The sequence below is a fragment of the Lemur catta genome, chromosome 3, assembly GCF_020740605.2.
Source record: "Lemur catta isolate mLemCat1 chromosome 3, mLemCat1.pri, whole genome shotgun sequence".
Taxonomy (NCBI): domain Eukaryota; kingdom Metazoa; phylum Chordata; class Mammalia; order Primates; family Lemuridae; genus Lemur; species Lemur catta.
In genome coordinates, this window is record NC_059130.1 from 91,989,998 (window position 1) to 92,016,761 (window position 26,764).

A 26,764-nucleotide genomic window follows, 5' to 3' on the forward strand; every position below is an offset into this window, starting at 1 on the left:
CGGACCAGGGCCCCGGCCTGACTGCCGTCTGGGTTCCCACCGTTCAGTGCCATTTAAGGGAAAAACAAAAAGAAAAGAAAAAAACTTTTCCCCTAAGTGTCCGCTGCTGGGCATAGGTGGCCTCATCTGTCCCATCTCCCGAACTTCTGGAGGAGAGAACGTGGTGAGGGTGTCGGGGCTCACATCCTAAAGAAGGGAGCAGAGCCTGGGCCCCTCAGGTGGAGTCTCTGGTCCCTACTTGACCTCACCCTCCAGACTTGATGAAACTCGGCCCCTGGACCCGCGACCCCTCACGCTGCCCCCGCCCCGCCATGGCATTTGGGCACTATGAGCCGAGAAGCATCCACTCTGCCGGGCCTAACTACCAGCAAGGCCTGCGCCCCCAGCAGATGGAAGGAAGTGGGGAAGAAGGGAGGAATGTCAGTTTGGGCTGTCTCTGTCCCGGCACACTGTGAAAGACTTTGAGATTAATTTGGATGGGGAACTATTCTGACTGGAGCCAGGGTGGTCTCTAGGGTACAGCCGGGTTGCGCACACCCCATCTTTTCTGTCTGAGGGCAAGGGGAGCTGAGGCTGGAACGCTGACAGGGCTGAGTGGTGAGGGAGCTTCTCCCACCCTGAAGGTTTCAGTGTGAGCCTCCCGTGGTGCCTCACTCCTCAATAAAGCACCTCCAAAGCCAGTCCTCTGTGGTGGTGCAGGCCAGGAGCGAGGGGCCGGCTGTTGGGGCCCCTGGGTTCTGGATCCTCCCAGCCTGTGGCCAAGTGCTTCAGCATCCTAGCAGCAGCCCCTCTTGGGGACCTAGAAGAGGGCCCCGGCAGAGAGGAATGTGTGCCTCTGAGCAAAACACTGTATCTGAGGCTTTGTGCCTCCGAATGTCTGTGGGACAGGTGTGTCAGATTGGGGGGATGGCTATACATGGGCGTGTGACCATAGGTGCGATTGCCTGGTGTGTGTAAGAGATGGGGAGTGGCAGCTGTGTGGGTAACACTATCTGATGTCACACGTGTGTGTGGGAGTATGGGGGTGGCAGTAGTGGCGGAGGACATGTTCAGCTAGCAGGGATGGTGAGGGCCAGACTTTCACCCGCACTGACTGGGCTTGCAGAGTTTGGGCCCAGCCTGTGGGCTGTCCAGGCGGGTGAGGGCATCCAGTAGAGGAAGTGAGGCTGTCTTGCAAGAAGAAACAAGGGGACAAGGGCCTGAGGGGAAGCCACTGCAACTCTGGACCAACCCCTCCTCTCCCTGCAGGGACCTAGGCAGGCAGCGATGGTGGCACACACTGGCCCGCCACCCCTTGCTGGCCATGGCTCCCAGGCCATCCACTGTTGGCTTCATCATCAGCCTCTCTCTCTCTTTCCAGAGCAGACTCTGTTGCTCTTCTGCCATGACCTGGGCACTTTTCCCACCAGCCTTGGGGTTGTCTTCCCTCCTCTCCCCCATCTCTGCCCCTGTCTCTCCTACTGTCACCCTCTCCCATTGACCTGGAGAAGAGCAAACCCATCTCGGTAGGTGCTGAGCAGGTTATCTATTAATTCTCATGGGTTGATGGGCCCTAACTGCGGAAGCATCCAGTCCCTAGAGCTGATGACCTCTTCTTGGAGCACCTCCCCACCCTGACCCTGTGCATGTGTAAGGAAGGCCACCTCCCCAGGCTCCAGTTCTGTCTCTTCTGTCTGATGCATTTGTCTGCAGCCTTAGACGCCACCTGCTGCCTTGGTAGAGTAGGAAGTGACAGGGACTACTGCTGATGCTGCCCTGGGGTGTGGTCTGGACCCTACCCCCAACCCCTGCACCACCACCACCTTCCTAGGAGGCAACACCCAAGATTCTAGCCCTGCAATGAGAAGCCCAACCCAAACGCCTCTCCCACCTGCTGGCAGGTGCCTGAAATTACACTCTCAGTGCTCCCTCTTGTCCCCAAGACTTCCAGAGGAAGCCTGGCTGCTGAGGAGGAAGAGTGAGCATGCCATAAGGACTCAGGGCAGTGGGCTGTGGATCAATGCTGTGTGAGTGAGTAGAATGGGGCAGGGCAGGGACATTGGCTCCCTGGAGTCCCGTCCACTGCCACCCGTAGCTGAAGATCATCATTCAGCTCATCTGTGCCCCTCCCCCTCCACAGGCACACCAGAAAAGGTTCTCTGCACCCCATGCCCTAGGGCCCACTCTGCCGTCAGCCGCAGCAAACACCCCCACATCTCTCCAGGCCTGGCACATGGAAGACTTCCCCTCACACCCCTTCCCCGTGAGAGTTGAGGGACAAGCAGTACAGCCACAAGGCCCTAGGGCAGCCCCACTCCTACACACAGTGAGGCTGGAGGATGTGCTCTGTCCCCACCCCTCTGCAGGCCCCAGGCCCTAAGGGGGCCTCTAGGGAGGCAGGTTTCTGTTGACAGTAAAGAAATGACTGTGACAACACAGGGGCATGAAGCTCCCTGACCTTGGGGAATTTGAGCAGGGACTGGCAGCTCCTGCAGGGGTGCTTCAGAGGGGCGCTGGGATGAGGGCTCAAGCCTCTCATTCCCACCTCTAGTCCTGAGAGTCTGTGAATTGAGGCAGTAGGAGTAGCTAAGGAGGACAGAGAACTGCTCCTTCTGAAAAGAGGGGTGCTCCTGAGGGCTGGGGGTGCTCCAGGTGGTGAGCCCTGCTCAGTAGGTGGTGCTACTGCTGACCTGGACAGGGAGCCCATTAAGGGGCCAGAAACTGGGGTCCCCTCCCACTCTTCCCACTTGAACCATTTTTTTACTAGCCACTTGCAACCATTTTTTACTAATTAATACAACAAATAATTCCTGAGCCTTGCTATGTGCCTGCTATGTGGGACAATAGTGGTGAACAGGCTCCCATGGAGCTCACATCCTATTTAAGGGAGGCAGACAATGAAGAATTAAGTAAGTAAGCAAATGAGACAAAAAGTATTAGCTAGTGAACAGTGCTATGCAGAAAATCACAGTAGGAAGGTGTGATGGGGGACTTGGATGGTTAGGAGGTCTTCTCTGAGAGGTGACCTCTGAGCTGAGCTCTGAATAACAAGAGTCGGCCACACAAAGGTCCAGGGCAGGAACATTTCAAGCTCGGGAACCGGCCAGTGCAAAACCCTAAAGGGAGGATGGACTGGCCGCCTCGTGTCAGGACAAGAAGGGCTGTCGAGACGGGTGGGAGAGGAAGTTGGAGAGGTGGGGCGGGGCATCGCTCAGCTCACAGGAAGCTTAGTAAGCCAGGGTGAGGAGCTGGGATTTCATTCTCAGTGAGATGGGAGCCACCGGAGGGCTTTAAGCAGGGAAGTGACATGATCTGATTTATGATTGTAAAGATTGCTCTGCCTGCTGTGTGGAAAATAGAGTGTTGAGGGGCAAGAGGGAAAACAAGGGGGCAGTTAGGAGGTCATTGCAGCAGGATGTGCTGGGGGCTGGGACGGCGTGGCCGCTGCCAAGAGAACAGATTCTGCACCCATTTCTGAGGTAGTTGGGACAGGTCTCCTGTTGGAAGAATTTAGGGGGAGTGAAGGAGAAGAATTTGGGAAGTTCCAGAATTTTGTTTGAGCACCAGGCATATGGTAGAGGATTGGGTTTTGGAGGAAAAGTGAGGGCTGTGGTAAGGCAAAAGTCCTGTCCACCCAGGGGGGCTGCCCCACAGTGCTGGAGCCACAGCCCTGAGTTCTGGAAAGAAGAGACACCGGGATGCAGACTGGGAAGCCGTCAGCATGCGGGAGTGGGGAAGCCATAAGGAGCCGCGAAGACAGAGAACCCATAACCTAGACTAGTCTCACTTCTGAATGCAGGGGACAGATGGGACCTATGTGGCCCAGGTCTGAATCTCGGCCAGCATTCTGCTGGTGCCAGTGTCTTTCTGGTAAGGGCTGTGGATGGTCTGGGGACTGGGGAGAAGTGGCATGGGAGCTCCATGAGGTTGCGACTTCTGTCTTGTTCACCGCTCTACCCTCAGTGCCTATCTGGCATGAAGTAGGTGCTCCATAAATGTCTGTTGAAGGAATAAGGAGAAGCTGTGAATTTCATCACATGGCTCCAATTCCAGCTCCCTGGTAATAGAGATTTATCAAGATGCCTGATTCCGGGCAGGAGGGGAGAAAATCTCCTTTATGTGTGGGCATTCCCCCAGCCAGTGGCTCAGTTCCCTACTTCTCTGTGGGCAGGTGGCACTGGAGTGTAGAGCTGGCTAGATGGGCACTGAGGGACCACAGAGGGCCAGGCTCCCCAAAGTAGGAGATGGCCAGATGGACAGACCGGGCCTGAGGAAATCGGCACTGCTAGGGACTGCCACCAGAGGGCACCCTGGGTACATGACAGGGGATAGAGGCGGCTTGGCCCAGCCAGACTGCACAGTTGGGAAAGCAGGGGAGTTGGGGGTGGGAGGGGGAGGAGAGGGAGCGAATGTTGTCACCCAAATTTACTAAGTGACTCATCCAACCCTGGAACCTGACCTTTTTACAGAGTGAGCCTTGACTCTGGACATAGACTTAGCCTTGATCAAGGTCACAGGTAAGTCCTGAGTCTGGTCATAGACAACACCCTGACCCTGATCTTAGACTGAGCTCTCACCCCAGTCCATACTGAGTCCTGACCTTGATCATAAACTGAACTTGACTCTGGTCATGCTCTGAGACCTGACCCCACCTGGTCCATACACTTAACCGTGACCTTTAGCACATATTGAACTTTGACCTGGACACAAACTGAGCCTTGATCATGGACACACATTCGCCCTCATTCTGTCCATGTACTGAGCCCTGACCCTTACCCTGGTCCATCCACGGAACCCTGACTATGATAACACACCGAGCGTGACCCTGGTCATAGAACCTTGAATCTGGTCCCAGCCTGAACACTGGCTCTGATCAATATGTATTGAATCCTGACTCTGGATAAAGACTGAGCTTTTATCATGGTCACAGACTGAGCCTTGATCCCTAAGACTTGCTCTCCCAACAACCCAGTGAGTTAAAGACCTTCCAGATGAGGCTCCTGTGTCAGGCCAAGCATTAGTCCCAGAAGGAAGTAACTCCTGGAACCACTGTTGTTGGGGAGAGAAGGGATTCTGGATCTCTGAATGGTCCAGAAACTCCTGGGTATTGGACCCCTGAGAGGCCAGACAGAGAAAGACCAGTCCTAGGCTGCCAGGACATGAGGGAACAGGGGCAGCAGGGCCTTCTGGAGGTATCCCTGGGGCTGCGGGGTGGGGGGGCTCTTCAGTCTGCCTGTGCATCCGGGGAGCCTCCAGACTGAGAGCCTCTTCCATCCACACCTCCGACTCCCCTGGATTGTGGGCGGGTGCCTTCTGCTCACTGGGCTGTGCTCCACTCCTTGTTACCTCTCAACAGAAATGTGAGAAGGTGACATTCCATGTGAAGGGAGTGGGACCAGACCATGACTGAGGGCCCCATGTCCCCAGCCTGTGCCCTGGCAGGAAGAGAGGCTCGCTCTGGGAGCTCACTTTGGCTCACCAATTCAAATAGGCAAGAAAAAGTGAATCATGCTCAAGGCGACTCCAGCTGGGCCTCAGGTTGGCAGAGGCTGTGACACAGGAGCAGGCAGCATAGGAAGTCCCTGGGGTCCGTGTGTGTTCTTCCGGTCTGCTGTGTGAGGGGTGGAAGGTGAGGGCAAAGCACAGCATAGGTCTTCCCCGGGGCACACTGACCACTTCCATTTCTGCCCGCCCCAGGGTTCAGCCTGGGTGCCCTGTCCCTGCAGGGCCAAGCTGGTCTCTGCCAGGCCCCCCAGCCTCCTGGCTCACCTAGGGAGGCTCCGAGGGCGGGTGGGGACTGAGCCAGGCAGGAGCTGGGGCGGGGGAGGGGGCGGCTCGAGTCAAAAAACGCTGACGCCGAAGACAATGAGCTCTCCGAGGCTGAGGCAACTCATTTGGTCCCGGCCACGCTTTATTAAATTCTCATAAACCTGTCGGGGGGACAGGGCTCGCTTCAGTTTACCTCATTAGCCCGACACAATGACAGTGGGGGGGGCAGCGGGAGGGAGCGGCAAGTGGAGGCCAGCGCTCAGCGCTGAGAACCGAGCCAGCCGGGAAGATAATTGAATTAAGTGGCTTTTGTTAATGGTTTTTAAGACTCCGAAGTGTAAATAACATTTAGGGGCTTTCTTTTAATGGGGCTGGGGTTTTAGAGACCCAGGGAGCTTAGGGGAGGCCCAGACTGGTTCCTGCCTTCTCCCCGACCCTGGGGTAGCTCCAGAGGGAGCTTCTGGGGCATGCATTGCAGTTAGCCTGGGAGGACCTGGGGGGACTTCCCCGAAGGGAAGGAGAGACAGACACATCAGAGCCAAAGAAGGTGAGACAACTTCCCACTGGGTCTTTGAACAGAGACAGAGTATGTGAGGAAAAGAGTCCCTAGGTGCAGGGGGCTGCTGTGACAACCTACCTAGTCCTAGAATGCCACCATTGGAGAAAACGGCCAGAAATGTCTCTGCGATATCACTGGAGGCATGGATTGTGAGTGTTCAGGTGACCTGGCCTCCTGGGGTCAACGTTCATTCCCCATGAAAGGTCAGTGGGAGTAGGAGGTTACGGCTTTATTGCCTGGGAAGTGGTGAGCCCCCATCGAGGTACATGCCGGGGAGCTATGAACCGGCTTCCAGCCTGCAAGCAGAGCAGTGGAGTAGCCTAGCCCCCAGGCTTGCTGAAGGAGACTGGGCTTGAGCTGAGCTGTCAGGGGAGCCTGCAAATGTGGGCTGTGAGCTCAGTTCTCTGGGGACACAAGCGTCTGGGGGAGCTGGGTGCCAGGAAACAGGGACACGGATACAAGTTGTTCAAGGATCCGTCCCCTGGTTCTCCTCAGTCACAGCTTCTCCCTCCCTGCAGACGTGATCAGGGCTGGAAATTGGCTGGATTGAAGGCAAAGGGCTCTGGGCGAGGTCCCCAGGGGCTGGAGGTGAGATGGGGCGGGGCTGGCCCTGGGCCAGCCCACAAAGGGTTAAGGCACTAATCGCCCTGCATGTGACAAAGGGAAGTGGGTTTTCTGATCCAGAAAGGATCAGTCCCTAGGATGCCCCATCAGGCCCTTCAGCGTGAAATTACACCCCAGCAGGGGTGCTCCCCTCCCCCTACACACACACTACCTGCCTAGGCCTGGCACAGGATTAGGGCCTGTAGTCATCAGCTTAATAGATCCTGCCTCCCCGCCCATCCCTCCCCCCCCCAACCTTCAGTCCTGCTTCTGGTCCTGGGCCAGCGTCCCCTCTGTCTGTCTACCTGGCTGTTGGTCTATCTGGTCATCTCTGGCCTCACTTGGTCTAGTCATTCCTGTCTCCTCCAGCTGAGCTCTGACCTCATACTGAGCCCTGACCTCAATCCCTGTTTGTTTCCTCATAAGCTTCGATCAGCACCCCAAATGTGCATATTTCATTGCTTATCTGTCTGCTGTCTGTCTCCCCACTTGCACATCAGCACGTTGGGAGCAGGGACCCTGCCTTTTGGGCACTGTATCCCCAGTGCCTGGGCTGCGTCTGACACGTGGATTGTGCTCAGTCAACATCAGTTGGCTCCCATCCGCCTCACAAAGACTGGGGTATGGTCTCTAAACTCCGGACCTTGGTGCTCAGGACTGAGAGGAGGAAGCTACAGCCTCTGCCAGGACAGGGCCATGTCCTTAGGAAGAGATAGGGGGCCATGGAATGGCCTCTGCCCCAGGCCCAGCCTCATCTCTTAAGGATGCCATGAGTGCGACTAGCCAGAAGAGGGAGCAGCCCCGCATGGCAAAAAGTGCTCTCGCTCATCCTTGGGTGACATCTGGAAGCACTGTCACCCTACTTCCTTAGGCTGCTGCTAGACCTTTGCCACCCATCTGCACCCATAGCTGGGAGTACGCAGCATGGGAAGAAGTCCTGGATGGAACAGTCGAGGAAACTGGGGGCGATTATCACATGGAAGAGAAAGCCCAGCAAGATGATCAGAAGCTGAGGCAGTCCAAGGCAGGCAGCCTGTACAGGCCACCCTGGCCAACCTCTGCACAGGAAACAGGCCCGGAAAAAGCCAAAGCTTGCCCAAGGCCACACCACAAAGCCGTGGCAAGGCCAGACAGGAACCAGGTTCCCGGAGGTCCTCGGCAGAGCTTGTGCCTCACGCTGCCCTTCCCATTTAATCTGACAAGTTCGGCATTGCACCTCGGGGCCAGGCCCTGTGCCATGCCAGCTTGGGAAGCTCCGTCTGGCAGGGTCATTGTGGCAAGAGGGGTCAAAAAGGGAGGCTCCCTCCCCCGGGGCAATCAGGCAAAGCTTCCTGGAAGAGGTGGCATGTGGATGGCTTCTGAAGATCAAATAGGCTTTCCCCAGGATGAGGGATCAGCAAGAGCAAGGACAGGCAGGAAAGGACACAGTGCATATGTGAGGCACCACATGGGCCAGTTGGGTGGCACATCCCAGAACAGTGTGAATAGGCATGTTCCGTTCATGTGGCCCCCAGCCCAAGCCAGGCCTGATAAGGAGGCTGCTGGGTGACAGGTTTCAGCTCAATATGAGAAAGAACCTTCCAACAGTCAGAGCTGGAGCAGGCTGCCCTGGAAGGTAGTGAGCTCCCCGTCCCTTCAAGTTTCTGGATAAGGGCTGGGTGTCAGTGACTCCTGCTCTCGCTGGGGCTGAACTGGAGACTGCTGAGGATGTCTGCTCTAAGACCCTGAAGCAGGACTCCCCAGACATCCACAGGCCAGGCCCTTCAGTAGGCACCCCCTTCCCTGCCTGGTGCGTTCCCCTGGGCTCTGCAGGAGCAGGCAGCCGTGGGAGAGGGAGGTGAGAAGGCTGCAGAACCACCACTTCTGCAGTTCTAGCTACTCAAGATTCTGCCTGTATATCCGTGGCTTCCACCCAACCCAGTCCAGGGGACTTACATCAGGGTCAGAAGTTGTCCAGATCCAAGCCCCTGACTTAAAAATAGGGACGGAGTCCCCGAGTCCCACTTTTCCAACAGCCCACACAGTCCGAGAGGCAGGTTGGGGCCCATTGGCTGCACAGTCCTCTAGGTGGCTCGTCAAGGGCAGGCAGAAGGTAAACCTGAACGAGGCCTGCCCTGCAGATCATCCCATGGGCCCTGCCTCCCAAGGGGCTGAGGAATGCCCTGCCCTAGATGCCCTTTCCTCTCTCCCCTGCTGCCAGGCATCCACCCCAGCTAGCCTGCATTCTTCCTGAGGCATTGGGGCTCCTGTTCCTGGACTTCTGGGGGAGAGGAGGGGGGAACCTTAAGGTAAAAAAGAATGTGTTCCCCTCCCTCCTGGCTGCCCAGCACAGGCCGTGCAGAGGCAGGGGAGGGATAGGGTGACCTGTGAAGGACCAGGCTTGCAGGTCTTTTGGCCCGCTCAGGTGGGGCCAGCAACAAAGAGCAGCTTGTGTGCACACGCTCACACCCACGCACACCCCACACACGCCCACACAAGCTCTTTCCAAGAACAGCTCTTCAAGCCTAGTTACCAAGATAAAGGAGCCACTGGGCGGTCAGCCCCCAGGAGGAAATATCGCTCCTCTGGCCTTTGTTGTTCAAAGGGCTTTGTGAAATCTCCAGAGTCCTCTTGGAAAGGGTCCCGGGCTGAGGTGGCAGTTTCCCGCAGCTGGAGACATGGGCAAGGGCGGCACAGCCTCCCTGGCCTGGAGCTGGGACAGGACCCCCCAGGGGGCCAGGCTTGGAGTCATTATCGGTGGCAGCAGTTTAATCCTTTACGTCCATTATTAGCTCACTCAATTCCCACAAGCCTAGGGGTAGGCAAAGATCTCCCCATTTTACAGATGAGGAAACAGAGGTTCCCAGAAGCCCAGCAGCTTATTAAATGGTCCACAGTGAGCCTGTGCTAAAAATGAAACTATGAAACTGTGACTGACTTGGCACCAGTCACAGGCTAAGCCCTGCCCCAAATGGACTCCTGCCCTGGCCTCATTCCGAGCTCCAGCTCTGACCTCTAATTGAGCTGTGACTTTCCCTAGAGCAATCCCTGATCTTAGCCCCAGATGGCCTCTCCCTTTAGCTGTAAGCCCTTGAAGGTCAGAGATGTGAGTGCTTCTCCCTGCTCATTTACCCCCAGTAGTTTACGTTTATATGTGTGTGATTATTTGATTATTGTGATTAATCTCTTTTATTAAGCATTTAGTAAATGCCAAGCTTGTGCTAAGCATTTTACAGATGTTATCTCATTTAATCCTCGCAAAGAACCCTGAGGTAGGCATTATCATTAGCCCCATTTTACAGATGAGGACACTGAGCCCCAAGGTGACAGTGGGAGGGGTGTGAAGTATACGTCCCCATCACACTCAGCTGCCTGGTGAGGGATGGGGGTGGGGAGGGAAGCCTCAGCTGGAAGAGGAAGTGGAGGCATTTGGGCAGGTGGGAGAAGTCGAGGGCTTTCCAGAGACCTTGGGTTTCTGAAACCACAGAAGGGTGGGTGAGTCACAGAGGGAGACTGTGATGGGGGTGGGGGGTGAGACCAGCTACATAATTTGTGGGATCCAGTGCAAAATAAAAATGTGGGGCCCCTTTTTTATTTTATACATTTTATTTTTTTAGAGATGGGGTCTAACTATGCTGCCCAGGCTGGTCTTGAATCCTGGCCTCAAGCGATCCTCCCACCTCAGCCTATCAAGTGCTGGGATTACAGGCATGAGCCACCTCACCTGGCTCCCTTGTTTAAAAGTTAAGGATTTCAAGGCCAGGTGCAGTGGCTCATGCCTGTATTCCCAACACTGGGAGGAGTCTGAGGTGGGAGGGTTGTTTGAGGCCAGGAGTTCGAGACCAGCCTGAGCAAAAGTGAGACTCTGTCTCTACAAGAAATACAAAAATTAGCTGGGCATGGTGATGCACACCTGTAGTCCCAGCTGCTCGGGAAGCTGAGGCAGGAGGATCTCTTGAGCCCAGGAATTTGAAGTTGCAGTGAGCTGAGATGACACCACTGAGATCAGAACATTATGGGGCCCTCAGAGCCTGGGCCCTGTGCGACTACATGGGTCGCATCCCATGAGGCAGCCCTGGGAGGGAGGACACTGTGTGAGGAGGTGAGCCCCAGGCAGCCCCTTGGGGAGGACGTGTGGGTCCGTGCACGTGGGTGTGCAAGTGGCAGCTAGGACCGGCGTGTGGCTCTCACATGGGCATCTGGGCAGTCTCTTCAGCAAGCCCGGGGCAGCAATCACCGAGTACCTGTAGGCACCACGCTGGCAGTGGCTCAGAAGGCCTGTCTATAGGGGGCAGCTGGTGCCACCCTCTGAGTGTGAGTAAGCAGAGAAGAACGCCTGTCTGGAGGGGGGCAGCATCCAGGCGACAGAGCACCGGCTGTGTGTCTGATGGTTTGTAGGAGGGTGTGAACATGAACGTGAGAGACAAGGAGACAGACACGCTGGGATCGTGTGATCCAGTGCAGAAGTCAGCGCGTCCCCAGTGCAGGAGAGAGCGCGTGTGCGGATGTTGTGACTGTGTGTGGAGCATGTGGTGTAATCGGGTGTGTGTGTGAGACTGAGTGACAGCGTGTGTGGGAACGTGTGCATGTCCCCACCCGCCCTCCTGGGCGCCGGCCCCTGCTGCCTCCCCTGTTGTGAAGGGCCCCCAGGTGAAGATGCCCCCAGCTTGCCCCAGCCCAGCCCCCAGCCTTTGTAGGGCCAGGTCCCCTCTCAGGCCCACATTCCTGCCTGCCACGGGGTGGTAGGGTGGGCAGAGCCACAGAGCTGCCTCCTGGGCTGCTGAGGTGATCTGGCCCCGTGGTGTCAGGTTCCCGGTGCCAGAGCCCTCCCTCCGCAGCCCTCTGAGGGCCTTTGTTGGAAGTTCAGACACACTTGTCAGGGGGGCGGGCAGGAGGCCGCCTCCTAATCGGCTTTCCCAGAAGCAAAAGGAGAATGAGAGATGGGGGGTGGGGGGCTGCAGCCCAGGGCAGCTCTGTGGGAAAGAGATGAGGGGGGCGCCCAGCCCTAAAGGGGTCCGTCCCCTAGACCTTCTCAGCAGGGGCCCCTGTGGAAGGGGAACCAGACTCCTGAGCTGAAAGAACACTGCAGCCAAGGCCTAAGAGAAGGGGGGATTGGGAAAAGCTTTGGGGAGCCCCTGCCTTTCCCGTTCCACCCCCTGTGAGCCGTCTGAGCACCTACTGGGTGCTGGGCACATCACCGCTCAGCTTCTCGGCCGCCCCATGCCTTCTCTCTTCCGCTCTTCTGAGCCTCCCAGGAAGCAGACTGACGTGGTTAATGATTCCCATTCTACAGAACAGGAGACTGAGGACCAGAGAAGGGCACTTATTCACCCGCAGCAAACAGTAAGCCAAGATTCGCTTGCCCCGACTCCATCACTAGGATCCTCTTCGCTTCACAGCCGGTGTCCCCCTGAGGTCCCCTCTCTGCTTCCCTCTGTGCGACCTCATTTAGTGACGGCTTCCTTCGCATCCCCCTGCTGATGGCAGCCAAGGTTAAGAGCAGCAATTCTGAGGCTGGCCAGGTTCATCCGTTGGTTGACCCAGTACTAGGTGTGTGATCCCAGGCAAGTTACTTAACCACTCTGTGCCTCAGTTTCCTCATCTGTAAAATGAGGATAACCATAGCACCTACCTCATAGAATAGTGTGATAATTAAGCAACTGATTGTTTGTAAGGTGCCAGGCACAGAGAAAATGCTGTGTAGGTATTGGTCAAAGTCCGTATGAGCAGCAGAGACAGACCCAAGATGGAGCCTTGAATAAGTGGAAGGTTCCTCCAAGGCAGCAAACAGGGCCAACCTGAGCTCAGGCTCATTCCATCATCTCACCCATTCTCTCCTCCCCCCTCCCCTACCTAGTCCAAATCAAATCCACCCTCCTCTCTCCAGGATGTGACAATGGCCTCTCTGGTCTCCCTGCCTACAGCTCCTTCTCATGAACCACCACGCAGCAAAGGCATATGTGTGGGGTTGGGGGGGAGGTGGCTAAAATACACGTCTGGTCACCCCACTGCCCCACTGGGAGTGGCTTCCAGCGCCTGCACAGCCCTGACCCTTGGGCGTGAATCCAAGCTCCCGGCTTCCCGTTCCATCCCCACCTGCCGCCATCGCTCCCACTGTCCTCAAGCCCCATCCAGACAGGCCGCTTGTTCTTCTGGTGCTCAGGGGTTCACCAGCTGGCTCAGTCCCGCAGCTCTGTATGTGCTGTGCCACACACAAGGGTCTCTTTGCCCTCCTGGAGAACACTGGACCTATGGGACTCACGTCAAAAGCCTCCCTCCCAAGGGACCTGTCTCACGTCCCCAAACTGAGCTAGAGACTCTCTTCTGTGTTCCCACGGTTCTCTATTTTTTGAACCCCAAATCACCCTGCGTCGTAATTGTCTCAGGACATATTTTCCTTACTTGTTTCTAGCTACCCAGTGCCTGGCACAGGGCTAGGCATACAGCAGGTGCTCAGTAAATGCTGAGTGAATGAGTGATTTGAATTGCAGTGTTACCAGGGTGCCCTCTATGTCAGGGAAGGTGTGTCCCTTGAGGCTGAGGTATGTAGGAGGCACTCGGTGGCTGGGGGAGGGGGCAGGTGGCTCAGGGCAGGAGGGGGAGCAGTGGGAGATTTGGGGCAGACATTTGATCTGCCAGCCCCTCCCAGGGAGGCTTGGGACAGGTGAAGGGGAGACACGCCCTGCCCTAATCCTCAGCCCCACTGGGGAGAGAGGAATGCATCTCCTGGGGTCGACCTGGGAAGTGGGGAGGTCAGGGCCCTGGGAAGCCCAGCGGGCAGTTTACCTGCACACATTCAGGCCTGCTGGGGTCCTTGTGCCAGGAAATGCTCAGACAGAGGGGACTGTCACCTCCCCTCCAAACCTCAGCCAGGTGCACACACCGCCCCTTCTGGCTCTCAGGCCCTGTGTAGACACACCGGAACTCTGGGGATGGAGGTGGAGCCAGGCAGTGAGGCCTGAGTGGTGAGGACCTCTTGTCCTCTTCTTGAAATGTAGCAGGAGGGACAAGGACTTCACAGTAAGAGCTCCTTACTTGTGCATTTTTTCTGCAGTTACTGCAGATATATCCAGTCTCCCAGTCTCTCTCGCGCGTGTGTTGTACACACACGGATGCAAGCAGATACTTACGAATTCATGGCACAGGTTCTCAAGCCGACATGTAAACTTGTAATAACACATACACACATACAGTGCACCGTAGCAGAACTCCTCTGCTTGCTTGCCTCTGAGGACAAAGAGCTCACTCCCTCCGAAGGTCACCCATTCTGTTGGAGAATGGCCCTGGCTTTAGACCCAGACGTGCCCTCCTATCATTCCCCTTTGGCCCTGGCTTACTTACAGTTTCCCACAGAACCCCAACCTCTCTGTGTCCTGCAGATCCAGGCCCCAGGCTACCCTGATACTCCCAGCTGTCCCCTGCCCCAGGCTGCCCTGATACTCCCAGGTATCCCCTGTCCCAGCTGTCCCCTGCCCCAGGCTGCCCTGCCACCTGTGTTTGGGTGAGGTCCAAAGAGCCTGGAGACCATGGAGTCCTCTCCCACCCTCTGCTCCCCTGCACCCACTCCAGAGCGGCACCCCACTGCAGACTGGTACGGGCCGTGGAGAGACCCACCCGGCCAGCGAGGCAGTGGCCAGTCGTGCGGCAGGCTGGCCTCTCTCCCCGCCGGCCACAGCGTCCGAGGAGCAGCGAACAGACCGTGAGACGCTGCCTGCTCAGCCCACTGCAGTCATCTCTGGAAATGAACATGGACCAAGGTCTGTGCTGCTGGGTTCTCTTTTATTAGCCAAACAGGACAAAGAACAGGTCACAACGTCACAGGAAGTAAGACCAACAGACAGACAAATACACAGAGCGTCATGCTGCACTACACGGTGGCGGGGAGAGGGTGGTTTGAGTCTTGTCTTTTCAACTAACAGAATAAATAAATACAGTACACAGTGTTTTTGCCACAGGCTGCCACGACCTCTAAGCACAAACGGTCACAAAACGGCTGGTTTGGAAAGCAGTCTCAGAGTCGGGGTGAGGACTCAGGCCCCCGAACCATGCTCTGGGGGAGTGAGGAAGCAGGGAAAGGGAGACCTCAAATAGGAGGGAGAGGCCAGGCATGAGGCTTTCCTGGAGGGGACAGCCAGAGCTTGAGCCCCAGGCTCTCGGCCCGAGGGGCGGCCAGCAGGCCTGGGCGAGGCTCCAGCCTCCGTGTCAGGTGAGGTGGGCCCACCAAGCCCACACTCTCTGCCTCCCAAAGAGATGCTTGGTGCTGCCTACAAGTAGCTCTCCCCTGCCCTCTAGCTGCCCTCAGTCCCTGAGGCTGGTGCCCTAAAGTGGCTTGAGAGCTGCCCCAGGGCAGGGACCACATACACCTTCCCTGCCTTCTCTGGGCTTGTGGATATGGGTTCGTTGAATGGGAAAAGTACTGATAAAGCTCTGAGGGAAGCTGGGCTGAGCCTAAGGTGGGCCTGGCTCCCATCATGTCACAACATGACTGTAGATGGACTTGCCCCTTAGGAGGTCAGGGGAGGCTTCCTGGAGGAATTGGTAATGTACAGGGCTGGATTCCAAGGCCCAAGGACAGTCACTCACACCTAGGGACAGACAAAAAGCTGCAGGTCCCCATGCCTGGGCCAGATGAGATTTTTTTGTTGTTTTAGAAACAGAACTTCCTGGGGTCTGATCCTAGACGACAGTCGCTGCACCATGGGCCTCAGAACCCCTTCAAACCAAAACCCCTTCCATCTCTCCTAGAGTCTTTGCCAACCTCCCAGACCCCTGCCTAAGTCTCTCTCCTCTGATGCCCCCAGGGCTGTTACATTCACCTTCCAAATTCCAGACCCCAGAAATACACCTGAGGGTTCAGAAACCTTCAGTTGGCTGTCGTGGTACTTTCCATGTGGAAGTGAGGTCTTTAGCCTGGGTTCCGGGCCTCTCGCCCTGTCTCTCACGAAGCTGGCCACCCTCTTCCCCATGGTCCACTTAAGCTTGCCTCCATTGATTTGTTCAGACAGGTTTCCTGGTCCTAGCTACCATCTCCCTCACCTTATTCCTGTCCAAAGCCTTCTGCATCTGCCCCAGCCCAGACCGACCTCCCAGGGATGACAGACGCTGACTGCCCTGCAAACCCATCCTACCAGGGCACCAAGAGAACCTCTCGTCCCGCTGGGAGAGGAAGCGAGCCATAGGAATCTTTACCCTGGATTTCAGATCAGCTTCTTTGGTGGGGGTTGGAGTGTTCAGTGGTGAGACACAAGGGGTTGGGGATCGTGGACAGGAATCTGTCCAAGCTGTCCCCCTCCCTCTGCCCAGAGCCCCTGAGATCATGCGAAGACATGGGAATGGGATGACCCCAGAGATTGGCACTGGAACTCAAGCAAAGCAGTATCAAATCCAGATTGTTTGAACTAGAAGGGGACCATCATACTTATGGGGAAACCGAGGCAGTGTCCACGGAGAGGCTTGCACATACAACACCTCTTGATCCACAGCAAGGAAATAGTAATTTTCTAATTCATACATCTGCTTCTGAGAGCTTTTTTATTGTTGTTAATTTAACTAAAAACTTCTGTCCTGCAAGGTTGTGAGCACAGAACGGAAACTGTAGAGCTGGCCAGGACCTCACAGGCCACCTAACCGAGATGGGGAAATGGGCCCAGAGAGGCTATAGGCTTGCCCAAGGTCACACAGCTTTGAAAGGGAGTTTCTGAGCTGGGTTTCTTGGCCATAAATAGAAACACAACTTTCCGTGCCGGGGACTAGCTGGACAAAAGCCCTTATTTCAACAATTGGCTCCGGGAAGCCGACAGCAGCCTGAGCCTGTGCGCTGCTATGTGGTTTGCACTCACCGTGATCAGGAGCCAGAGTTCTGCCTCGGTGCCTGGCTCAGGCGCGCTCCTGGGAGGACAGCGCCGGCGGAACCTGGAGTCTGGCTGTGGGAGAGCAGCGCCAGCCCTGTTCCTCTGAGGCTCCTCTTCCCCTGCTGCCTCCCTCCAACCAGGGAAGTCTCCCCAAAGAGAGCTCTAGAGCCCTGTGGTCAGTCCTGGGTGAACGCTGACACCAGGCCTCTGTCCTTGGAGGACTTGCAGGCAGGGATGCTGCCCATTCTACCACCTGCCCCAGCCTGACTATCGCCTCCTCAATCCAGGAAACTGGGACCTCAACACTGAGCAGAGAGAAGAGAAAGTGACCCACGACTCCTTCTGGATGTCAGGCCCGGGGGAGGGTGGGTGCGGGGGCCAGTGCCACCTCCGGCCTGCAGCTCCAGAGCCACAGGGTCTCCAGCTAGGGCCTTGCTGCCCCCAGAGCCTGGGAAGGAGCAGGGCCTGGAGAGGGTGCAGGCGGGGAGAGGAGATAGGCAGGCAGGGATGAAGCGGGGAGGGAAGAGAAGGAGAGGAACAGGAAGAAGCGAAATTACTAAAACCCAAACAGCCACAACCCCAAACAAAACATAGCTTAGGAACGGATGACACCAACACAGTCAGCACCAAAGGAAGAAACCAGGGGTGGGGGGAGAGACATAAGGGAAAGGCAGAGGATGGGCAGAGAGGGGCCAGACCGGACCCAGGCAGGTAGAGGGAGATGGAGGGAGGGAGGAAAGGAGATGGAGTCAGAGAGAGAGAGAAGGCTGGAGTGAGCTGCGGGGCTGGAGGTGGAGGCGAGGGTGGCAGCAGAGAAGAGATGGGAGCGGGGCAGGGACCTGGGGCAGGCAGGTGCCTGAAAATATAGCTTTATATATTTATATTTATATCTCACATTCCACACATCGACTTACTAGGGGGCCGAAGGGGAGGGAAAGAAGGGGGGAGGTGCTATCGAGGTGGGGATCTAGCCAGTGGGAGCCTCTCGCCTCCCAAAGGGAAGCTGGGGCACCCCAGCCTCTCACCTCCTCCCCCTTCGGCCTCCACGGGGTCCAAGCAGGGCCATGCAGAGGGTGTGCAGGTGTGGGCTTCCCCTCGGGCTGGGGGCTGGAGAAGGGGACAGGGAACAGGACGCCGGGTGCAGGATCCCTGGGCTCACAGAGCTAACTCCTTGAGAGCCGCCTGGGAATAACCACGGGGCTGGGAGGGGGCACCCAAGACCCCTGGCTGGGTTGGAGGCCAGACAGTCAGTTGGGCAGCGTATCGAGTCCCAGGGAGGCTGCGTGCTGCTTGGCCCGGAGCCGCAGGTTCTCGATGCTTGTGGTTTTACTGTTCAGGGCAGCCGAGGCAGGCGCCAGGCCTGCCGGGGGTGCAGGCAGCAGTGGGGACCCCCACACACCCTGGTGGGCAGCAGCGGCTGCTGACAGGGACTGGTAGTAGGACTGGCAGTGCAGAGAGCCCAGCGGGGCCATGTTGACCCCCAGGTAGGGCACGGCGGCAGCGGCAGCTGCAGCAGCAGCGGGGGCTGGGCCCCCCACTTCGAAGGAGGAGTAGTGCACCAGGTTGTTGGTGGCCGCCATGTGCTGGCGGAATTGCTCCTGCAGGCGGAAGAGGCTCAGCGGGGACGAGGAGTAGGAGTGGGAGGGGCCCAGGAGGCCGCCCCCTGGGGCTGCAGGCGCTAGGGCCAGGCTGCCGGGGGAATCTGCAAACAGCCAAGAACCAAGCACTCAGGACAAGGGGCGCACCTGCCAGGAGAGGCCCCCTCGGCCTTCCCACCCCTTTGGCACTGCAGACAAGACAGCCTATGGCTGAAACCATATCCATCCCATCTCAGCCAGGGCAGCCCCGAAGCACTGCTCAAAACCCCTGGAGGGAGGGACCCAGGGGGTCTCTGCCAAGGCCCCCATGTCTGTCCTTGGGGAGCCCCTCTTTCTTTTCAAGGGCTGTTACTTTGCTTTCCCCCTTCTGTCCCCGGCTCCCACCCCTACCCTCCAGCTCACAGTCCCTACCCACTCCCCACCTAGGCTTGGGGTTGCATCTGAGACCCGCCTCACGGCAGAGCTCTGTTCCTTCAGAAATGCAGCTCCCCAACTATGTCGCTGCATGTGGGAATCTCTGGTACCGACAGGGTATTCACCCGGTATGCACCGGTACCTCCGCACTGATTGTTAATGTATTGGAAATACTCCCAAATGGTTGATAAATAATGTTTGCCCTGGGCCCCCCAAGTCCTCCTCCCCTGCCACCCAGCCCCTCCCACAGAACCCATGAGACCTTCCCACGACTCAGCAACTCAAGGTTGAACAGCCGGCCCAGGCCCGCTCTGGTGATGCCCCTGAGTGCCAGGGGTTGACCACCCCCTGCTCTGGCCACCTCACACACTCAGGCCCCGGTCAGACCGCGGCCTGCCCCAGCCCCTCCTGAGCCTCACCTGCCTTGGGGCTGCCCCTCTTGCAGCTCAGCCCCTTGCCCTCAGTCCCAGGGCTCTTCTCAGCTTTGGGGTCCTCAGCCCCCGCCCGGGGGTCCTCCTCACGGTCTGGCTGATCCTCAGGGGCTGACTCACTGGCCGACTGCTCTGACAGGCTCAGGTGGAGCTCAGCAGGGGGGTCGCCACTGGGCAGACTGGGGGGCTGGTCAGTCTCCAGCTGGGTGTCTGGGGTTGGGGCTTCGGTCTTGCCCTCCCCGTGGGAGCCCTCAGCCTCCTTCTGCTTCTGGAGCTGCTCTTTCTGCAGACTGCGCTGCTTCTTCCGGAACTTGGCCCTGCGGTTCTTGAACCACACCTGGGGACAGGAGAGGAGCAGTCAGAGACGGGGAGGGCAGAAGAAGTAGGGTTGTTGTGGAGCACGGTGCTCGGGGAGAGACTGTATATGGCAACACTGCTGCTCGCCCCAGGAAACACACCCCCTCTCTCCCTCCCAAAACTCCCCTCCTGTCACCGCAGGCTTCACACCTCGGCATGGGGCTGCAATGCCAGCTGCTGGACAAGGGGCCAGTGCTTGTCGGCAAGGCCTGGTTGGGGGAGCTGGGCCCTACCTGCACCCGGGCCTCAGGCAGGTTGGTGCACATGGCCAGCCTCTCTCGCATCACCACGTCTGGGTAGTGAGTCTTCTGGAAGGTCTTTTCCAGGGCCTCGAGCTGCTGAGCGGTGAACGCCGTGCGGCTGCGACGCTGTTTGCGGTGCTGAGAGCCATAGCGGGCCTCCAAGATGATGTCTTGAAATGTACAGCCGTTGGAGGGCAAGGAGAGGGGGCCCATTTAATTATGGGAAATAGGTTCAAATCTGATCCTGCTCTGACCCACTGTGGACACCCAGGCTGCTCCCAGAGCTGGCCTCTGGCTCTTTGCCCTTGGAAGTCACCTGTCCCCTCTCCATACGGCTGGATTTTCAAGAACTCCCCACCCCTCAATCCACTATCAGGACCACAGAGGTCTAACTGGGCTCCGTGAATGGCTGTCAGGCATGTGATTGCGGGGATCTCCCTTATTTGGCACTGAGGGTGGGGAGGTGGGTATTGCCCTGAGAGCCATAAAGTCCCAGGATACCACCAGTATAATATTCTGAGACTACGTGGTGCTAACGATCCGTAAGTCCACGTCTCAAAGGTTCTAACACCCTGCAGCCCTCCAATGCTGGACACTAAGACTTTTCTTTACCGTCAGAACCCTGGCCCTGACCGTGAGAAGCCAGCCTGGGGTGCTCATCTCCTAGTGAGGGGGGTCTGACTGTGTAGAGAGAATTCACCAGCACGTGACTCTCTGTTCTCTGTGTGTAAATCTCATCACCCCAGTTTTCCTACGAGTCTCCCATGGCAGGGCCGGAGGCTCCTGCTCTTACGTTTCCTGGACAGAAAGCCTGGTTCTGGCAGGGCCCTCGGGTCTCGGGAAAGGCTTGTGGAACTCAGTCTGGACCCTTTCAGCCACCTTCCCAAGAGCAGAAAGACAAAGAGACCAGGCTCCAACTACCACAGGCCTGGAGGGGAGATGGGGCTGGGGGACCACTGTTTCCACGTCCTGTCCACATGTCTGGTTGTGTGAAAAGCTCCCAGGATAGCGTAAAGCACCCAGGATAGCGTCAGCCCCGGGCTGGTGTCCACCTCTAGCCCCTCTGCTTGACTAGTCCCTGCAGGATGGACAGTAACTTCACTCCGCTCTGCCTCCGGCCACCTCATATGTGATCCCGCCCCATCTGTGCTGAGAGGAACCCAAGTTCTCAGAGGTCTCGGCCTCTGCGCAGGGCTGCCAGAGTCCTTCCCCTGCACTTCGGGGATTGGGGAGTCCTCCACAATACCCTAAATGGAAAAAAAGAGGCAACTCGGTCTCCAGGGAGCCCCAGACTTTGGGATACTCCTTCCATTTAAAGAGGGAGCCCTGAACCCCTCATGAACTGCCCTTAATCCCAGCCCCATGCTGGTCACCCTGAGGCAGGGGAAGGAGTGGGGGCCAGTCAGGCAGCCCCAGCCTGGTTAGGGGAGCAACAGCTCAGCATCCCACTGCTGGCTCCAGGGACTGTGAGCAGGGGTGGTGGCAGGAAGGCCAGGCTCTCTGTGTCATGGCCAGAACGTCTGCTGGAAGGTGAGCCTTCCCTACAAACGCTCACCTGGAGCTCATGGCCTTCTCTCTTAAGAATTAGAGAATTGGGGTGTAGCTGAATACCCCAGTTCCTCTGCCCCACCAACACACACAAGCCTCTGTTCCTGACTCCTCCTCTCAGTCCTGGAACACTGTCAGGAGCTGATGTCAACACCAGGTCAGGCACAGTGAATTCACTCCAGACCAGGGAAGTAGCCACAGCTGGGGCAGGACTGCATCCACCATCTGCACACTGGAGACTAACACCCACACACCAATCTGGAGGCTTTATGCACTGAGTCCTGCCACAGGCCTAGCAGCGTCTACAGGAGAGGTGGGACTGGCCCACACCCTATCTGCCAGGCTGGGTGCTCAGATCCCAGCTCACCTCTGTGCCTTTGCTCATGCTGCTCCCTGCTCCTTGCCATGCCTTTTTAAGGCCTGGGTTCTGCCCCACAGCCTGCAGAAAGCCCCCCCTCACTACACCAGCTGATCCTGGTTCTCTGAGCTGCTTCACCATTTGACCCTGAACACACTCCTCCTTCTGTGCCATCTCATGGGTCTGTGGGCCCCTGTTCTCCTTAGAAGTGCCCTGAAGTCATCTGAGGACTGTCTGGCACAGGCTGGGCCCACATGGGTTTACCAGCTTAGCTTGGGGCAGGATGGAGTGGGTGGCATCACCTCCAGGAAATCAAGCTCCCCACCTATGTCACTGAATCTTTCTCACATCCCTGAGGAGCTGGCAGAGCAGGGCAATAACCAGTTGACCCAGGAGTGGGGGGACCAGGCTGCAGCTCCCTCATGGGTACTGACCTTGAGCTTTGGGTAATAATGACATCCGAGCACCTATGAGGCTCTGCTGAATACTTTCCATGTGCCACCTCAAATAACCTCCCAACCACGCTATGGGATGGGCACTGCCATTGTTTCCCTTTTATAAAAGGGGAAACTGAGGCTCAGAGAAAAGAGAGGTGAGTGAGCAGACCCTGTGCTGGTCACAAGTCTGTGACTTCAGAGGTCATAGTTTTAGCCGTAATGTCATGTTCCAACCTCACTCCCACCCAGATTTAATGCTCTGCGCCTCAGTTTCCTTAAAATGTCCATAAATGGAGCTAACAGCCTCTCCTCATCAGGACTGAATGGTGCCCATGGAAAGAGAGAGCCTTGCGCAGCGCCTGGCCCACAGCTGGTGTTCAGAACCGGGGAACCACGATTATATATGATTCCTTGTGCCTGAAACCTCCTCCCCTGGGCATTCCAGCCTCCTTCCAGCTTCTTCCCAGCTATAGTACTTGGGACTAGTCCCTCACTCCCCTTCCTCGGTTTCTTCATCTGTGAGATGGGGCTAACGAATACCTCCCTCACAGGCTTCATGAGAATGTGAAGGCAGAGGGAAGCTCCGGTCCCCTGAACAGCGCTGGCAAACAAGGGGTGCTTTGGACATACATGCATGGATTTTGAATTGACACCGCTCTGTGTTGCTAAGTGACCTGAGTCTTTCTGAGCTGCCCAGAACAAGCCTGGCCAGTGCTCCCTCCCCTCTGCCTCCCAGAGCCTCCTCCCCCAGGCTGCCCCTCCTCCCCAGCCCCCACAGTGCTGTCCCCATGGTGCCATCTCCACGGCCCTTACCAGCCAGGCGCTCAGCCAGCGTAAGCGCGTGCACTGAAGGCCGGTAGTCGGGCGCGTGCTGGGCCTGCTGGGCTGCCTGCTGGTGCAGGTTGTACATGGCGCTGAGCGAGTTCATGGCATGCAGCGAGTATCCGTTCACCCCGTAGTGCTGCATGGCGGCATCCGCCTGCTGGGGGGGAAGAGGGAGAAGGACATGAGGCAGGGCTGTCAGACTCTACCCCTGGGGAGACCCACCCTGGTCCAGATCAGCAGAAGCTCCCCCACCGGGAAGTGACCTGTCTTGCCCATGGCTCAGAGTGTGAGGGCTCCTGCATTTAGTCCCTCACCCGCCCACTCATTCTCTGATGCACTCAGCAGGACCAGCGGAGGGTTTAAGGTTCTGGCTCTAGAGTCAGACTGCCTGGGCTGGAATCTCAACTCCCCGACTCAGGAGTTTTGTGGCTTTGGGCACATCACCTAACTTCTCTGACCCTCAGTTTCTGCAAAAGAGAGTTAATAATAATACCTATCTCTACGGGTTGTTGCAAGGATTAAGAGAGGCCTTTACAATAGGGCCTGGCACACAATATGTGTTCAAAGGTGTTAGTCATTGTGATTTACAAGCCCATTTGCTGCTTTATGCAATCACCTCTTCCTTCAGTTACCCAGGCACTCCCCCATTTGTACATTCCTGATTCTCTCACACACTTACTATTTGATCGACAAAGACCCATTGAGGACTACCTGGAGCCAAGTCCAGAGCTGGAGTCCCCATTGAGGCATTCACTCTGATGAGACAGTGGATTAAAACCCTAATGCCCTGCGCAGACATAAGAGTACTATTGCTGACTGTTATACATTCACTGCCATTACCTCGCTCTGTTCTCACCATTTCTCCAAGAAGCAAGCAGGCCAAGAACAATGAACCCTATTTACAGATGAGTCTACCGAGGCTTAGAGAAAGAACAGTGACATGCTGAGGCCACACAGCCAATCCAGGGCCCCACGTTGCCGCAGCCTCCACGGTCCTCCTCTGTGCACTCACTCTGCACCAGCATGAAATGCTGTTTTGGGAACGTGACCCCATGTCTGCAGTCTCCCAAAGATACAGAGATGTTTCCTCTATCCCGGGTGTGGGAGGTGGAAGGGGAAGGCTGTGGCAATGGCAGGTGGGAGGAAGACATGTCCAGGTGTCTCAGTTCCCCACTCTCACTGAGACAGACACCGACTATACATAACCAAACATCCACAGCATGCACACACAGAGTCGCAGACAAGCACACACATGTTTCATGCACAAACACGTGTATGCAGACGTTCTTGGCAAGGCAGTCACAGAAGCCACCCTATTCACACACACAAATCCAACGTCATTATCCCCACAGTTCCACACACAGACACTCTTACAGATATCTATTCTTGCAGCAGATACATCGACACACAAACATGACACTCAGGCACATTTGCATATCACACATATTCATTCAACACACATTTTTTTAAGCACACACCTACTAAATACCAAAGTCCCTAACTTCGTGGAATTTACATTCCTGGATGGGGGAGATGTATAACAACAAATAAAAATACATAAAAATAATGTCAGAAAGGAATAAGTGCTCTGAGAAAAATAAGGCAGGGGAGGAGAATGACAAGAGAGAAAGAAGAGATCATTTTGGAATGTGTGGTCAGGAAACGGCTCTTGATACTTGAGCAGAGACTTAAGTCAGCCCCATGAAGCTCTGGGGAAAAGGCTTTCCAGGCAGAAGGAACAGCAAGGACAAAGGCCCTGAGGCACGAATAAGCTTGTGTATGTGGAACAGCAAGAAACCCAGGGTGGCTGGAGCCCAGAGGGCGGGAACAAGTGGAAGAGGCAAAGCTGGAGAGGGGGGAGGAGGCAGGTGCCAGAGGAGGAGCTTGGATTTTACCCTGAGTGTGATGGGAAGCCCCTGGAGGGTCTTGAGCAGGAGAGTAACATGATAGGATTTGTTGTTAAAAGCTCACTTTGGCTGCTATCCAGAGAATAGACCACAGAGGGGCCAGAAGAAAAGCAGACAGACCAGGCCACCAGGCCACTGCAAGCAACCAGGCTGGTGAGGGAGGAGGTGGTGAGAAGCGGTCAGATTCTAGACATGGTATGAAGGTAGCTTCAACACGATTGCTGACAGGTTAGTTATAAGACGTGAGAAGAAGAGGGCAAAAACAAGGATAACTTGAGTTTGTGGCTTGCGCAGCTGAGTGGAGATGAGTCTTTTCCTGAATGAGGAGCACTGGGTTGGAGAAGCAGGTCTAGGCGGGGAGAGAATGGAAATCATGTTTGGGGGAACGTAGCAACAGTGAAATATGAATGCAACTTCCGAGTATGAATGTTGAATTGCCAGTGGGATATGGGAGTCTGGAGCTGAGGGCTAGATTTACAGATTTCTGAGTCATCACTCACAGGGTAACACCTTCCAGCAACACTCACTCACAGAAGCCCACTCTGTGCAAAACAGCCATGACCTCAAAGGCAGAAACCTAAGAGGAAAGAATGCTAGACATAGTGATAAAAAAAAGTGTTTAAATATCAGTATAGCAGAAGATCATAAATAAAGAGAAAAGGCAAACAATAAATCTGGAAAAATATTTACCATATACCGTATATGACATAGCAAAATTGATTTAAAAAAATAAATAGTACAAATAAAAATAAAAGAGAAGCCAGATGTGGTGGCATGTGCCTATAATCCCAGCTACCCGGAAGGCTGAGGCAGGAGGATCTCACTTGAGCCCAGGAGGCCAGCCTGGGCAACACAGTGAGACCCTGTCTTTTTAAAAAAAAAAAAAAAAAAAGATGATCACCTTAGTAAAACATGGGTTAAGTAAATGAAGAAACAACTCATTAAGGAAGAAACACAAATAGCCAATCGACATATGACAAAAGGTCAGCCTTACTTATAACCAAAGAAATAAAAATAGAAACAGTGAGATATCATTTTTTTACCAAGCAGATTAGCAAATATGAAGAAAAATTATTACACGAGGTTATCTAGGGGAGTGGGAAATGTCCCTCTCCTATCTCACTGACGAAAGAGCTCTTTATTCCTTGCATCAAAAGCCTTTAGAGGGTATATCATCTTTGACTCGACAATTTCATTTCTAGGAATTTGTCCTTCAAGTATGCAGAGATATGTGCACAGAAACATTTATCACAGCACTGCTTATGATGGCAAACAATTGGGAACCAAACTGTCCATCGAGAGAGGATTAGTTCAGTAAACGAGGGGACAGGCGTGCCCACAAGGGAACACAGTGCCACAGTTTAAAACAATGATGCGGTATCTGTATGTGCTGATATTCACAATCTATTGTTGAGTGGAAGAAACAGGTAACAAAACAGTATGCATGATGGGATCCCATTTTTGTAGTGGATGTATAAATTATGCATAGAAAAAAGTCTGGAAGGCTATACCCTGAAATGTTAACAGAGGTTATCTCTGGGAGATAGCAGAAGGGATTACAGGTGATTTCAGCATTTATATTCCTTCTTTCTTTGGGAGGAGGGGGTGTTGAATGTTGGGAAGGGGGTATCCATGTGTTCCAGTGGATGTGGGGATGGAGCCAGGCTCCAAAATGGTGTCACAAGCTCCAGGTGGGGAAGGGAGAACAGAGTTGAGAGGTAATGTTATCCCTCTCCTCCCCACCCCCTGTGGCTGGAATGTTCCTCTCACACCAAACTCAGAGGTTTTGTTGCTTTAAAACTCACTGCTATTAATGTGGTAAGTGACATTTTAATTGATTTAATTATTGCTGATCTCACAGTTTTTGATGCACAACATGTCTTTATTAACTGAAGCCAGGAACTGAA

General features: G+C 55.6%; 1 protein-coding gene across 2 annotated transcripts; it reads right to left on the reverse strand.

Moving 5' to 3' along the window:
* Window positions 1-16,553: 16,553 nt before the first annotated feature.
* On the reverse strand, window positions 16,554-23,101 carry DMBX1 (diencephalon/mesencephalon homeobox 1). 2 transcript variants are annotated; one of them, XM_045545505.1, is made up of 4 exons: window positions 22,939-23,101; window positions 19,774-19,952; window positions 19,172-19,520; window positions 16,554-18,442 (listed from the first exon to the last, which is right to left on the reverse strand). In XM_045545505.1, exons 1-4 carry the CDS (start codon window positions 23,090-23,092, stop codon window positions 17,988-17,990), a joined length of 1,137 nt encoding a protein of 378 aa, XP_045401461.1. In that variant the 5' UTR covers window positions 23,093-23,101; the 3' UTR covers window positions 16,554-17,987. The 2 variants fall into 2 exon arrangements, with proteins under 2 accessions (XP_045401461.1, XP_045401460.1); XM_045545504.1 differs by having other exon boundaries at window positions 17,988-18,442; window positions 19,774-19,969; window positions 22,941-23,092.
* Between the last annotated feature and the right edge of the window lie 3,663 nt (window positions 23,102-26,764).